The sequence below is a fragment of the Xiphophorus couchianus genome, chromosome 16 (assembly GCF_001444195.1).
Source record: "Xiphophorus couchianus chromosome 16, X_couchianus-1.0, whole genome shotgun sequence".
NCBI lineage: Eukaryota > Metazoa > Chordata > Actinopteri > Cyprinodontiformes > Poeciliidae > Xiphophorus > Xiphophorus couchianus.
This window is the reverse complement of record NC_040243.1, coordinates 9329213-9344467: the sequence shown is the minus strand read 5'-3', so window position 1 is coordinate 9344467 and position 15255 is coordinate 9329213. Positions and strand designations below refer to the sequence as shown.

Genomic DNA, 15255 nt, shown 5'->3' with positions numbered 1-15255 from the left:
ATTTGGCCCCTCTCCTTAGTTTTGATTTGTGGTTTATATTCTACTTTTACATAGCCAGATCATGACTCCAGGTTAGCTACTGAATATTTGCTGTTTTTTCTCCAGGGTTCTCGTGGTCTTGTTGGGTCAAGGGGGCCACCTGGGCAACCTGGCCAAATGGTAAGAGAAATCATAATCAGCAATTATTTTATAGTAAATAATATTTTTGGAGACTGCAGTATCTTTAAATGAAATCTGATTTTTTTTAATGTGTCTATTTTATCAGGGGATTAGTGGAATTGATGGAGTCCAAGGATCAAAAGGCAACCTGGTCAGTCTTTCTGCTTCGCTTCAGATTACTTGTCAGTTCTTTGTGGTTAAATGTGAAACGATGTAAGAGATTTGTTTAACAGTTAAACACAAACACATATGTCAATGTGTTATTCCCTGATGAAACAGAAATGTTTTTTAATTAATACAGGTCATAAAAAAAGAACATCTATATACAAAATATGCCCACTGTTTTATCTGTTATTAGGGTCCATCTGGAGAAATAGGACCCCCAGGTCAACAAGGAAATCCAGGAGTTCAGGTACAAACAAAAGGGTTTTCATTCTCCATCAGACCTAATCCAATCATTTCATGTTTCATAATGCCTCTGAAATATCACAGCACTAGTAATAGATGCAGCAGAGACCAGATGTTTACACAGACTGCATAAAAAGCCACAAGAAATCTTCTTCACTATTTGATTGTAATAAACGTCTTCTGTTTTAGGTCAGTAAGGATGAGCTTCTTTTTTAATTTGATTAATTTCAAAAGGATTTCTTTGTATTACTTTGCCCAAACTAAAGTTTTCCTACATTATCTGTATGCCTTTAAACTATTGGGGAAAGCCCTCACAATGATGCCATATACCTTATAAGCTAATTTACAATATTTGAGTTAGGATGCGTACCTGTGGATGTATTTGAAGTCAACAACTCAAGCACACTGTTTCTTTGCGGGATGACATGAGAAAATCAAAAGAAATAAACCAAGATATCAAGAAGAGAATAGCAGTCTGGTTCATCCTTGGTACAATTGTGGCCTGAAAGTGTCACGTCTATTTTTTCAAGCCATCATATGTAAGTACGAACACCATAGGTGTTATTGTACTACTCATAAAAGACATGCTCTGTGTCTCAAAGAACATGCTTTAGTGTAAGATGCTGTTATCAACTACAGAACAAAAGCAAAGCTGAAACTAATGAGAGAGTCATTATCCACAGTGTAATGAGTCCTACAGTGACATGGGCTGGAAGGCCACTCAGTGTGGAATAAGCTGCAAAAACAGCATTAAAAAGCCATATTCCAGTTTGCAAATCGAATCAGTTTCTACCATGTTTTAACTTCAGGATGTAAACTTTTGGGCAGGAATGTGTCTTCCAAATGAACAAAGCTTTCAATCTGCCTTTTTTTTATTCATAAAATTGGTGTCAGGACAGTAAAGTCAATGTTCTGGATAAGCTCTGATCTCACTCTCAGGGAAATTTATGTTCAGGGCTGAAAAGATGTGTGTGAGCAAACCTGACTCAACAATGGTTTGCTCTGTAAGGAGGAGTGAAAAAGCATTAAAGATACTGAAAACATTTGAAGCAAGTCGTGTACTTTAAGATAATTCCATCAGATATTAAAGGAATGTATGAATATTTTTGAATAAAAAATGTGGTAGTTAGCAAATAGAAATAATTGTAACAATCCTAAATGTCCTTAATGCCAGTTAATGATCTAAGTTAAGCAAATTGGAAACTTATTTACCTTTTCATATGTTAACATTTTCACCACCATTGTTTACTCAGATACCCTACAAACACACAATCATATAGTGAACATTTAAACACTATGTGCTTAAATGTTCACTATATGAAACATTTAAGTTCATATAGTGAACATGCTTAAATGTTCATTATAGCAACATTTTGACTCCTAAACATTTTTAAATCAGCTATCACCTAATCTGTTTGTTGCTTCTCTTGTTTTCAGGGGTTTCCTGGCCCTCAGGGTCCTATTGGATTGCCAGGAGAAAAGGTAGGTTACATGCCTCCAAGTTGATTTAAGAAATAAAGCTATGACCTCTCAACCCCTGTCATTCCACACCCAGGGGAAGCAGGACAGTATGACCAACACCTTCTAGCTACAATTCTGAAGAAAAATGGGTCTAGACAGAAAATCAATACTCAGCAAACAGACAACAACATTTAAGACTGAAGAAATCCTATGTTAGGATGCAAGAAGTGGAAAAGAAATAAAATGCACCCTTAACTATGATATGTAACCTGTCCAGTGGTAAATTGGTCCCTTAAGTATATCTCAACTGGTTTAGAATTCTTTACTGTCCATGTTTGTTGCAGGGTCCCCAGGGTAAAGAGGGCATACGGGGCCTACCAGGCGTTGATGGTCCTCCTGTAAGTAAGCACTGGTAAACAAATATATGAAGGTACATATAGAGATGTGAGAAAGTGCTTGGCCCTTTACAGATTTCTCTGTCTCATAGTAACGCAGGTAAGTGCCAAAAGTAGTTTGTAAATGATAATTTCAGCCAAATATTTTCTCAAAGTACGACACAAAGCATTCATGAAACCCAAGCCTCAAGGGTAAAGATTGCAATTTAAAACAAATTTTATCATCATATTTTTAGTAGAGCTATACAATTTAGCATGCTCTATATATTGCAACATGGTCATATAAGATACATGCACTGTATGCTAGGTAGCAAATGTTGTAAGCTGATCCAGCGCAATATGACATTTGAAACAAATACAGATCTTCTTGCAGGGAGGCTTTCCTCATAACAAGGAATTAATTTTCCGTTGCAGTCAAACACATTTGTATGAGCGCCACATATTGCCCTTTCCATTGTTCCTGCAGAGCTTTGTGACAGAATGATACTTCATAACGATTTTTTTACTTTCAGTGACACCTTCTCATTTGTTAGTTACATTCACAAAATTCTGTTATGAGGCGATATGAAATGATGCATCACTAGCAGTGATCATACAAAGTAAAATCCATCTCTCTGCTTTAGGGTCACCCGGGAAGAGAAGGACCCCCAGGAGAAAAAGGCCTCCAAGTGGGTAACTGCATGTCTGAGGCTCATCTGCCGTGGTGTTATAGGGAGATTTTAAAGCTAGCAAATCATTCATTTTTTCCGGTCTGCTGTAACAGTGCATTCAGTCACAATGTGGCTTGTCATTACGACCACTCTGTTCCAGTAATGTCATCATCTTTATTAAAGTATTAGCCCATTAGAGGCAGTGCTGTGCACTCAGAAACATTTGCAATTTTTCTGACCCTAAAAGATGGAACATGGTGACATTAAAACAGCATTTCATTTTTTATTCAAAAAAAAAAAAAAAGAAAAGAAAATTGATTTTTTTTGTATGTAGGGTTTACCTGGCTCCCAGGGACCTGTTGGATACCCAGGCAGCCGTGGAGTTAAGGTAAGGCATAAATTGTCCATAATCTCTGATGTTCACTTATATATTTATTCCCTCTGCTGTTTCTTCTGTCCACATGTCTGCCATTGATGAACAAGCTGTTAGTGTCAATAAGTGACAGGTGACTGGTGGAGGAAGAGGTCCTCAGTTCTCAAGGGAGCTCCATCAACAGAGTGGAGAGCACTGGATGTTTAGGAAAAACAGGCAGGGCTGAGATGTCAGGAGTCTATTTTGAGCAAATAAAATTTATTTCTTCTTAGTGTTTGAGTTTGTGAATTGTAAACTGCAGTTTGGCTCAACTGTCTTTAGGGCTGGCTGTACTTTGCTGTAGAATGGTTGTGATAAATAAATATGAGAGATAATTGAGATTAAAAAAGCAACCAAGTGTCACATCAAGAGAAAGTCAACAGATTAATTGTTAATAAGTAAATGTTTTAGACTGAGTATATTATTCAAATAAAAATTAAACCGAGATCCAAAATTAGGTCGATAATATATATATTCTTCAGAATTTGATTGTGATTCTTGTCATGTTATAATTACATCTCTTGTTGTTGTTTTTCACAGGGAGCAGATGGGGTTAGAGGTCTAAAGGGGAGCAAGGGAGAAAAAGTGAGAAAATTCAATATTTTTTTTTCTGCCATGTTTTTGTTGGTCACTGTAAATTGTGACCAACTTCTCAAACTGTATTGCAATAAGATGATGTAAAAGCTGTCACTACTTGTCACATCTCCTTGATGAATGTTAGGGAGAAGATGGCTTTCCAGGAGCAAAGGGTGACATGGGTATTAAAGGAGACAGGGTGAGAATCCCATCTAATTGCAACTACTTGCAGAGAAAAAAAGAATTATCCCTCATTGTTCCTCACATATTTGGACTTTAGGGGGATAGTGGTGCTCTTGGTCCTCGTGGAGAAGATGGACCTGAAGGACCTAAAGGTCAGTCTGGACTTGTGGGAGATGTGGGAACCCCTGGCGTAGCAGGGGAGAAGGTATGTGTTTATTGTTGTTATTCCTTTTTACGTTTCTGCTAGACCGATTGTTATGCACTGCTCTTTAGACACCACTTCCCTGAACTGTGAAGTTCAACAAGGCTGGATTCTGGGCCCATTATTATCTTCTTTTCACATTCCTTCTCTTTATAGTACTATTCAGTTTATTTTTCCTGATAGTTCTTATCGCATCTAAGCCGATGAGATCCAAATTTCTCTCTCTTTCAAGACACCAGCTGGAGAATTTCTCCATCCTTGCCCAGTGTTTGTCACACATTAGTGACCAGTCATTTTCTGTTTTTTACATTTTCCACTTATGCTTCTCAGAGCACTTCTGCAGTGTACAGCAGACCGGAGCACAGTAGAAACGCAAGCAGTGTAAGGCCAAAGATACTGCCGGTGTCCGATTTTTCATAGTCCAATTAGAAAAATCGGATCATGATGTTTTCTGATCTCCTGCCTGACATGCAGGCATTACAATGCAGGCTCCTGCTTGACAGTCTGTCAATGCACCACCAGACAGTATTCATGCAACAGTAAATACCAGAAATCCTACCAGTGTAAACAGAATCTGGCCCAGCAGTAAACAGAAAGCTGTAGTTGATTGCTGTTTCACTCTCTCTTTTTTTTGTACTTCTGAGATTCTACTTTTTTTTATGAGGAAAATATTTTAGTTTACATTTTCCCCAAAGCGAATGTGTTTTACTTTGCCACTTCCTGTATCACTTATGACATTCCCATTGCTGCATAGCTCCAAACAAAATACATCTCTGGTTCATCTCGGTCAGACAGTCGGAGACGCAATGAATCGTGACCGCTCTGCTACTCTGTTCTAATTGCTGCGTATGCCATCTGACCCTATTTTCCATCTGATTGGATTCCAAAATGTATCTGGTGTGTTCAGGGTTAGAGGTGTTAAAAGGTGTCGTTTTGAGATTTTGTCAAAAATATGTTTATTCCATACGTTATTTTTTTAAAATGTCCAATGTGAGATTATGGCACTGCAAAAAACAGGAAATTATTTTCTTCTTCTGACATCCCTTATAAATCTTTAGATTGGAGGGTGCTTTCTTTGTTGTCCTTTGCTGTAAGAAAAGTGCTGAACAACCCTTTTTTTCAGTCCTCATGTTTATCTCATGTCTTTCTCTCTTTCCAGGGTAAACTCGGGGTGCCTGGTCTGCCAGGTTACCCCGGACGACAAGGTCCTAAGGTGATTTTACATTAAGGAGCTATTACCATCAGTCAATGCACTCTCACGTCCCTCTATCAGAGCTTTAGGCTGCTATAGATATGTGCCTTTGCTAGACTGTTTCCTGTCTTATTAAAAATAAAGTATGATAAATGGCATATTCAGAAAGACTATTTTATTTATAGTTCATTAGTGACATCTATTCATTACATGTTGATGAATGATGTATTTAAGGCTGTGTTGGGCTCATGGATTAGATTTGCTTTAATTTGATACAGTGGTTAATTATAAGTTAATGAGACATTGGGGATGACGTATGATAAATGGAGAGCTAAGGCTGATTAACTTTCACTTGTGTCTTCAGGGATCACTTGGCTTCCCTGGTGTGACCGGATCCCTCGGAGAAAAAGGAAGAAGGGTAAATATTACCCTAACACTTTAGTCGATATCGCATGCAGCTCCATGTTGGTGATAAATAATCATGTAAGTGATAAATAATTGTTGACCATTACAATGCAGGGTCCTGCCGGTCAGCCGGGTTCTGGGGGTCAAAGAGGTCCTAATGTAAGAACGCTAATTATACGTATAATGTTTATGTCTAAGTAGGTGCCACAAGGTAATTACACGTTGTGGTAGTGACTTGAACCAGCAGATCTCTGTTTGGTTTTCAGATCATTAGATATTTGTCTTCCACCTCTAGACATGCATGCACTAATAAGACAGATGCTTGTTTTCCAAAGGGATCCCGTGGGGGAAGAGGAGCAAAGGGGCCAACTGGAAAGCCTGGAGAAAAGGTGAGCTTTGTGGCATAAACACAAACATGCACTTGCAGTTATACATACATAAACACACCTGGCTGCCTCATAAAGTATGGATGAATGCGTCGACCGTGATGGAGCGGGTTGTTACTTTTCACTTCTAGATGACAGGCCATCTGGCATAGTGAAAACATGCTGTCTGGCAGGGGGTGCCTCAGTCTATGTTCTCACATAGAAGAGTTAAACAGAAAAATAAATATTTAAGCGAATGACGTTAAACTGAGTTTCTGTCTATGTTTTGCTCTTTTCTCCTGTAAGGGATCTGCTGGACAAGATGGTCCTCCAGGATCTCCCGGAGAACAGGTGAAGATTTGTTTATTGGATGAAACTGACTGTAAATAATCTGAAGGCTGATAAACCTTTTGGAAAGGGAGTTTGACAAACTGTGTTCTTGTTTTAGGGTCCTCAAGGGCCACAGGGTCAAAACGGAGAAACGGGACCTAAAGGACCCAATGTAAGTAGGTGAAGTGTTTGCCATGTGATTTGACGTTACTCATTTTCTATGTGTACTTTTCACCTAAACCATTCCAAAGTATTTCAGTTAAGTATGTAGAAAAACAAAACAGCAAAACTTTGTTTTCAGGGTCTACCAGGAAAGGACGGATTACCAGGTCATCCAGGTCAGAGAGGAGAAGCAGTGAGTCATTTTTCTATCTAAAAGAAATGCCCCAAAGAGAGGATTAAAAATGTTATTAAGAGTGCATGCGCTGAGTAGATTCTGCTGAGATTAAACATGTTCTATTGATTCTAATAAAATATGCCTTCAACTCTGGAAAGTACTCTGATTCAACTTAACTCAAGTTCAGACTAACAAACTTATGTTTTTTCTTCAGGGCTTCCAAGGCAAGACTGGACCTCCTGGGCCCCCAGGGGTCGTTGGGCCACAGGTAAGCAGATTTCTCTAAAACATTTCACAGATGTTGATTTTTTAGTAAGCTGTTGTTTAAACAAGGTGATTTTAATTAGCTGTTACATAGCACGTTTTATCTTCAGGGGAAGTCTGGTGAGACAGGGCCAGCTGGAGATAGAGGCCATCCAGGTTCACCAGGACCACCAGGTGAGCATGGTTTACCAGGAACTGCTGGAAAGGAGGGGGCCAAGGTGAGTGCTATTCATCACATTGACAGGTCACCTACTATCATGAATAATACGGTTAGATAAAGCCCAAGGACTCTCTTTAGCTCTGTCTGAATATCTTATCCTCTCAGTCTAATCCTGACTTCTAATTAAGTGATAATTTTACAGAGGGAAGCTCGAGGCGTTAAGCGTATTTTGAATCATGAAAGACAGACACACTTTCTCAATATGACTTGCTCTTTCTGTGCAATTTTTGACAGCTTGTGTCTGCTAGCTACTTGCCATGTATCTAACCCCAGGGGTGGTCGTGTGTTGGTATTAGGGAGATCCGGGTCCAGCGGGAATCCCAGGAAAGAGTGGCCCTCCTGGACTGAAAGGCTTCAGAGGAAGCAGAGGGACCCCTGGTGCAATGGTAACACAAACTTCCAAACATCTTATGTCCTCGCCTGCTCTGACGTTTAACAGAAATGTGTCTCTTTGATTTGGATTACAGGTGAAGTATTAGAGAAATAGGTTTCTATATATAGAAAGGCTAAAGTAGTCACAAACTCATTGAATGGTACAAGGTACTCGTTGCTTGATTGTGACTGTGATTTTTTATTTTTTATTTTTTTTGCAGGGCTCTGCTGGTCTCAAAGGTGGAGAAGGTCTACCTGGTGTTGCAGGGCTTACTGTAAGTTTAATTTTAAGAAATTGCCTTTCATACCATTTTCTGACCTGTGTTGATGCAATATAGAATGGTGAGACTCATAAAACAGCAGGCTGTTCCTATGGTGACCATTGATTGTGGCCACTGCATTAAATAAAACAGTGATTCATGTGACATTCTCACTTCAGCTCATCTCAGCTCGTTTTATTTTCAGGGTGCTGCTGGAGAGAGGGGTCCCGCTGGGCCTGCTGGAGCAATTGGCCCGCCAGGACGAGCAGGCGGTGTGGGCCCTGCTGGGCCGAGTGGAGAGAAAGGCATGCCAGTAAGAGCTGGGAAAATTACTGTTTTTTTTTTTCTCAGTTCACCCTCACCTCCTACCACTAGGTATAAAAATGTTTTGAAAGTGTCATTATGAGAAAAGTGAGGGAAGACAGTTTGAGGGACAAAACGCAAACGCAATCTTGGTAGTGATTTTCCTGCATGATATGACACATTAATCAAAATGTCACGATGATATGAGAGCAATGGGTACCACTTGTGCAATTGCTAGATGTGTGCTGTGTTCCTATCTGTTCATTAGGGAGAGAAGGGAACCATTGGGCCCGCTGGGCGCGATGGGGAGTCGGGACCTGCAGGGTTGCCAGGGGTTGCAGGACCTCCTGGACCTCCAGGGGAGGACGGAGATAAGGTAGTTGTATTAGACAGTAAGTCTAAACTGCAGCTCTACTGTATAGTCCATGCAGATTTTCTGGCTTAGCTATTTATGAGTTGTTTTATACGTTTAAATCTGCAGGGTGAGACTGGTGGACCAGGCCAAAAGGGCAGCAAAGGAGACAAAGGAGAATCTGTAAGTTAAATTTACATGGAATAATTTCCATGTAAATTTCCATGTAAAAAGCCTAAATTTCAACTTCTCGACATCTTAACCATGAATCTCAATGATAACTCATCCTGTGCTGCAAATGGCAAATGACATCAGACATGTCTCAGTGAATGTGGGTTGAATTTGTTTTCAGGGACCTCCGGGACCTGTTGGGATTCAAGGACCTGTGGGCCAACCAGGACCATCTGTATGAATCAGTTCTAAATCATAAGCGAGTGTTTTTTACATTTTTTTCTGGTGTGCTAATTATTTCTGGTTATTTCAGGGGACAGATGGTGAGCCAGGCCCTCGAGGTCAAATGGGCCTGAATGGACCTAAAGGGGATGAAGGATCTAGGGGCTTTAAGGGACCACCTGGCCCCTTCGGATTACAGGTAAAGATAATTATCAGATAGCTTAAAGCTTCACATCCTTTGTGAATTAACAGTTAAAATTTAATCTCACTTTCTTGCTTGTAGGGAATGCCAGGACCGTCAGGGGAGAAAGGAGAGAGTGGGAATGTTGGTTCAATGGTGAGTTTAGCAGTCAATAACCTAAAATCTATGGCCTTGAGCTGGAATCAACAGTCCTTAAATGTGACAACACCATTGACAATTGATGTGACGCTTCAATGACTAAAGATGTCGTGTGAAAAATATCAAGCAGTTCCAGATATTTTCTGGAGAGTTTGTACATTTTTCTTCACTTCTTTGCTGCCTACTTTTCATTCTGTTCCTCATCCTCTGTCAACATTAAACTCTAATAACTTAGTCCTCATTTATTAATTGTCTGTTATGTTTGTCTGATGCGATTGTCCTGCAACAACTAGGTCTGCATTCCAGCATCTTCCATTGTGCCATGTGACAAAAGCTATTATAATTTATGTATGTATTTTATATCATATACTCGGGTAATAGCACTATGATTTTTGAAATCATATAATGTGTGCCAGGCTTAAATAAATGACCCCCTTCTGTCAGCTATTCTTACCATTTTAGCCACAACTCAAACCTATGGATGTCCCACAGAATCTGTTTGCTGTTTTCAATATTTGTTTCTCTTTGGTGTCACCATACATTGTCTTTAGTGCTGTTTTTATACACTATAGGATTACTGATTCTACTTTGTTAAATTTATTGTTATATGCACAAATTTGTTAGTGGGTCAGAGAGGGGATCCGAGCTACTCATTTTACATTTGTTTATTTCTAATGGGGGAACTGGTGCCCATGCAAATTTCCAAGAAACAAAATTACCTCCCTGAATGAATCAAATTTGTATGCGGAGGTTCCACTGTGTTCAAATACTAATACTCAGCTTTGTTTTCCCTTCGCTTCACACCAGTGAGCTTGAAATAGTTTTGGTAATACTGGGATGCCAGGACTCATGACGAGAGTACATAATAGTAAGAGATAAACAGGCACCGCACAAATGTGTTTACTTTGTTTCTTAAAAACACTGTCCCACAGGATATGGGGTTTTCAGCATGAACATAAACCACCTTCCTGAAGAACCCAGAAATGACCTCACTAAGCCACAAAGTTGTCAGGTTTCTATAGCTGTCAGCTTAGTTTTTTGCTAGGTTATGTTTCTGGTTTGGTTGCATCACATCTATGCTGTTCAGAATCTTTCTGTTGGACCTGATGAGTTCCATTTTATTCCCCAGAGACCCTTCATTGGCTACTGTTACCTTTAGATTCCCCACCACTGACTCTTAGTTGTTTTGGTTGATTTCTGACTCCTGTTTCTACTCCTACTGCCCTGCTCAGTTTTACATTTTTGTCTATTTTTTTTTTTTTTACTCCAAGACATTTTCTTTCCTCCCAGACATCCAGGAATTACATTTGGATGAAGTTTGCTGCTTAGCTTTCTGTCAGATTTCAATTGTCTAATGCTAGTATTTTTTCAGATATTCACCAGTTCTTCTCTCATTTTATTGCCAGTCATACCAGTCATCACTATTGTTTTCTCTCTGCTTCACCCCTTTTTGGTTTTTTCTGAATATCCAAGGTCATCTTGTTTAATTTGTTTCCAACTACATTGCAAATCATGACACTCCTCCTTACATGCAGCACAAGTTTTTATAATTGTGCTGCAGTCAGTTTCAGCTTTGTGTGAACTACATGTAGTACCTGGCCAATTCACCTAATCTTATTAAACTTTGATTAGTTACGGCCATTAAGTTAATTAGGAACAGCTGTGCTGTTTGTGTTGCCGGGTGTCAAACTCTGATGACTGTCATTAACATCGGCTTCCTCCAATCCCAAGTGGTTTCTAATTGTGGGAATGAGTTTGTGCTGAGACTCTTTTCAGACGTATTTAAAGATAAGTTTATCTGGGCTTTACATTTCGATTGGTAAACTGAGGCAACCGCACAGAAATTAGGAGGAAATGTGTACTCTTTGTTTCAAGCTTTTATACTTCGAGCTTCTTCTCCAGTCCAACAGCTTTGGTAATGTGGAGCCTTCCATCTAAATTTGTGTTTTCCTTTAGAAAACGCCTTGGTGAGAGAAGATAATTAGATTTTTCTGTTACAGAAATAAACATAGGTATAACTAATAATGCTAATTATTCCTCAGCTTCGGTTATAATTGCTGTAATCTAAACCAGAATGCCAACATATGCAGAGACAAATGGAGAGACTGGAACAGGGATTTATCACAATCACTGCCCAACAGAACCGTTAACAAATAAATGATTCTTAACTATGAGCAATAGTCATTAAAACTCAGTTTTTCTCTGACTAATTTTGTGTCTTTTGCAATCTCTTTGTCGTATCTCAGCACTGGTTATATTCTATAAAAATATTGGAATAGTAATGAAGGTTTACCTGAAAGAATTAGCTTTACATTTACAGTTTGAATCAGTGTTTTCAACAGCAAAAGTCCACTACGTCATGTGGATAAAAGATGAGCCAAAAGAGTGAACATGGTGGCTCAGCGTGCAAACGGAAAAGCATAAAAGAGAAAAGTAGTGACAGAAAGAAGCATTGGAGTGGAAGGAAGAGGCGGGGCGCTCATTGTGAGCAGGAAGACAGTGTGACAGCTGCTAATCAGATTAGCCTCAGCCTTGCCCGTCTAATGAGCATCCTCCTTTGTGACAGTCATCTTGCAACGCTGTCAGCCATGAACACACGCTCAACAAGATTCTCTATAGCTTGCCTTCTCCGCAGTCAGATTAGGGAGGGAATGCATTAAAATGGAACCAAAACAAGAGAGAGAGAGAGAGAGAGATGGAGGAGAGGGGAGATGCTGAGGACTCAGTGGGAAAGTTTTATTCATGTGTCACTGTTGCGGATCACAGAGTTCTCCCCCTAACGCTGAAATGTTTCTGTGCCAGAAGGATATGTGTTTCCTTCAGTCCCACATGGTCTCTCCCTGGGCAGATTGTCTGTCTCTCTGTTTCAGAGTCTTTACAACACAAGGTTCCCTCTAAGACTTGAGAGTGATTCAGAGCACAGCTCAACATCAACTCAACTAAAACCGAAGCCAAGGACTGTTAAGATTAATTGCTTGGTGCTCTCTTAAGCTGCACAGACAAGTCAAATCACATGCTCTCCCTGGCTGAGAGAATATGCTCGAGCATATTGCAGGCGAGAGGTTTCTTATTAATAAGTGAGAATAAGAGAGAGGCAGTGGGAGGCGAAATGGGAAAAAGTCGGAGCTTTTGTCATTTTGAGGGTAATGACCTGTCTGGACGTCTTCATCATGTCAGTACAATAATAATCAGAGATACTGGGGCCATTGCATAAGCAATCTAGCGATGGCTGACATCTAACTCTTATTTAATTTAGAAGGCACCAGCTCACATTCACTTTGTAATGCTGAATGTTTTATGTGATCTACATAAAAATGTTTCCTTTCTTTCTTGACAGGGGCCTCCAGGACAGCATGGCCCAAGAGGCCCTCAGGGGCCCTCTGGAGCTGAGGTATCGTTTCTATAAACGTATCTACGTTAGAATTAGGCCATTTGCTAAATTCCACAGAAACAACATGCACTGAAAAGAATATTGTTCTTCTCACGATTTATTTTAGTTCATATTAGCATGCTTTTTCTTCCTTGCTGGTAAAATGTTTTTTTTTTCTCTTCATAACATTCATGAAAACATCCAAGTGGAGCATATGTAGACAATTTGTATTCAATTAGATGAATCAGTAAATGCAACAAAAAGCTCCGTCTCATTAGGTATTGCAATCAACATAATCAACATCACTGTATATTCAAGCTAGCCTGTTCATGATACATAAATGTGCATATTTTTGCATAATTTGTCATATTTGGGTTTTGCATTCTGTTTAAAACACAACTCTGCGGGATTTGAAAATATAAACTTGTCCTTTTTAATTTGCTGTGTAAAAATGTTAAAAGATGGCACAGTATTTTTACATTTTTTGTGTTAGAAACCTTATGGAAATTGGTTTTGAGAGCCTGTTTTCTTAAAACAATGGCCTCGTTCAAAAGGCTGTATTATCATAATGTCAATGCAGTTGCGCTTATTTTCATCTTTTCATGTCTTCTAAGCACGTCTTTAGACATGCTTTCCACGGCCTTTGAAAGTTTAATGATTAAAAAGTATTAGAATGTTATTTCTGTGATAGTTATATTTACGCCTCCATGAATCATTAAGAGGCATTAGGCTATTATCCTGGAGAGGCAGTTATATTTACCTCTAGTAAAGGCTGCCCCTCTGCAGTCTCTTATATTGCTCAATTATTTAGCAGTCAGCTGCAGAGAGCTGTGAGACTCATGCTAGTGCTTTATCACAAGGAACATGGACATGCAGCACTCCAGAGATAGTTCAATCTATAAATAGATTGATACAGAAAAGATAGGAAAGAATGAGATAAGAGACAGATTTAAGAAAAGCTGGTGGCAGCAGGGGTTCAGTGGCTCTGCATGGTTGCCTCTGCCTGACAGAAACTTCACTCGGTCATGCATGTACATGCAGAAACAAAAACCAAACTAAAAAAAAAAAAAAAAACATGAAGAAAAGAAGGTGCCTAGAAGCTTTTATGATTTAAACATTATTCGCAGAAAATGCTAAAGCAGCAACTGCCTTTCTTTACTTTCTTTGTGTGTTGTCTTTGTTTTTCTGTTCCAGTTTCTGCATTGTGAGAGCAAAGATGCTGACAAGCAAAGAAAAAAATACAGCGGAATCACATTTTCAGAAATCAAATGAATATTTAAAACCCGACCTTGTTTTAGTTCAAGCTTTCCTTTTTCATGACACGCAGGGCCCACCTGGTTTGCCTGGAGGAGTCGGTCAACCAGGTCTTGTTGGAGAGAAGGTCAGCAAACCCCTGTGTTCTATTTTCTACATACTGTAAGCTGTGTTTTGTAGTTAAATGCTCTTTCTTCGTCAGGGTGAGGATGGGGAAGCAGGCGACCCGGGGTTGGTTGGGGAGCCGGGCCCTCCAGTGAGTGACTTTGCTTTTATTTTCTCTTTTTTATTATTGCTCAGAAGCTAAAACTTTAATTTAATTTAGATTTTTCAAAACTATTTTCAACATGGAAATGATTTTCTTTGCAGGGTGTTAAAGGAAATGCTGGTGAGAAGGGAGATGCTGGTCCTTCTGGTGCAGCGGGGCCTCCGGGACCCAGAGGAACACCTGGAGAAGATGGACCTAAAGGCAACCTGGTGAGCAGATGCATCATTTCCTTACAGCTGTTAAAATCAGCCAGTTGGTCTTTAAACGTGAGTCAAGACGTTTTTGATTCAACTTTCTTTGCTCTTAGGGTCCTCTTGGATTTCCTGGAGATTCTGGCCCACCAGGTGAACCAGGAGTCAATGTAAGAATTTATGTTTTAGTTCGTCTATTGATAATGTTATGAATTCTATTATTGATGCTGATGTAATTCTATTATTTTTGTCTTTCAGGGGGTTGATGGTTCACCTGGACCTAAAGGGGACAATGGGGAAATTGGAAAAACAGTAAGGAGTCATTTTAGGAACATTTTTACTGTTTCTCTATTAAAGCTCTTAAGTCTAGAAGTAAATTTCAGCTATGTAACATGGAACACTTTTCTCATGGAACTTAATTTCTTCTTACTCAGGCTGATTTTTTTTGCGATCCAAAACTGAGCCAATTCTTTAAATTATGCATGCTGACAGTGAGATGGCCACCCCTCCTATTGTTAGAGTGCTACTGAGTGTGTTGGAGAGAGGCTCCCATCATTAAAATAAAAGCCATGATTTTCAAACACAAAACTTTT

At 39.4% G+C, this 15255-nt stretch overlaps 1 protein-coding gene and 1 long non-coding RNA gene across 3 annotated transcripts in view; one reads left to right on the top strand and one right to left on the bottom strand.

Annotated features, from left to right (window-relative positions):
• Positions 1-15255, bottom strand: part of LOC114160105 (uncharacterized) — a 31457-nt gene that overhangs the window by 674 nt on the left and 15528 nt on the right. The window contains exon 4 of the long non-coding RNA XR_003598717.1: positions 1-148. This is a non-coding gene — a long non-coding RNA (uncharacterized LOC114160105). The remainder of the gene's footprint in view (positions 149-15255) is intronic.
• The window catches only part of col5a3a (collagen, type V, alpha 3a), a 52271-nt gene that overhangs the window by 28568 nt on the left and 8448 nt on the right, over positions 1-15255 (top strand). For both annotated transcript variants that reach the window (XM_028042533.1, XM_028042532.1), the window contains exons 21-53: positions 106-159; positions 266-310; positions 518-571; positions 2005-2049; positions 2373-2426; positions 3047-3091; positions 3408-3461; positions 4026-4070; positions 4207-4260; positions 4342-4449; positions 5606-5659; positions 6003-6056; positions 6158-6202; positions 6379-6432; positions 6715-6759; positions 6857-6910; positions 7040-7093; positions 7290-7343; positions 7450-7557; positions 7856-7945; positions 8153-8206; positions 8397-8504; positions 8763-8870; positions 8976-9029; positions 9199-9252; positions 9331-9438; positions 9523-9576; positions 12917-12970; positions 14277-14330; positions 14406-14459; positions 14573-14680; positions 14779-14832; positions 14921-14974. In XM_028042533.1, the coding sequence (XP_027898334.1) occupies positions 106-159; positions 266-310; positions 518-571; positions 2005-2049; positions 2373-2426; positions 3047-3091; positions 3408-3461; positions 4026-4070; positions 4207-4260; positions 4342-4449; positions 5606-5659; positions 6003-6056; positions 6158-6202; positions 6379-6432; positions 6715-6759; positions 6857-6910; positions 7040-7093; positions 7290-7343; positions 7450-7557; positions 7856-7945; positions 8153-8206; positions 8397-8504; positions 8763-8870; positions 8976-9029; positions 9199-9252; positions 9331-9438; positions 9523-9576; positions 12917-12970; positions 14277-14330; positions 14406-14459; positions 14573-14680; positions 14779-14832; positions 14921-14974 (2088 nt within the window). The remainder of the gene's footprint in view (positions 1-105; positions 160-265; positions 311-517; positions 572-2004; positions 2050-2372; positions 2427-3046; positions 3092-3407; positions 3462-4025; positions 4071-4206; positions 4261-4341; positions 4450-5605; positions 5660-6002; positions 6057-6157; positions 6203-6378; positions 6433-6714; positions 6760-6856; positions 6911-7039; positions 7094-7289; positions 7344-7449; positions 7558-7855; positions 7946-8152; positions 8207-8396; positions 8505-8762; positions 8871-8975; positions 9030-9198; positions 9253-9330; positions 9439-9522; positions 9577-12916; positions 12971-14276; positions 14331-14405; positions 14460-14572; positions 14681-14778; positions 14833-14920; positions 14975-15255) is intronic.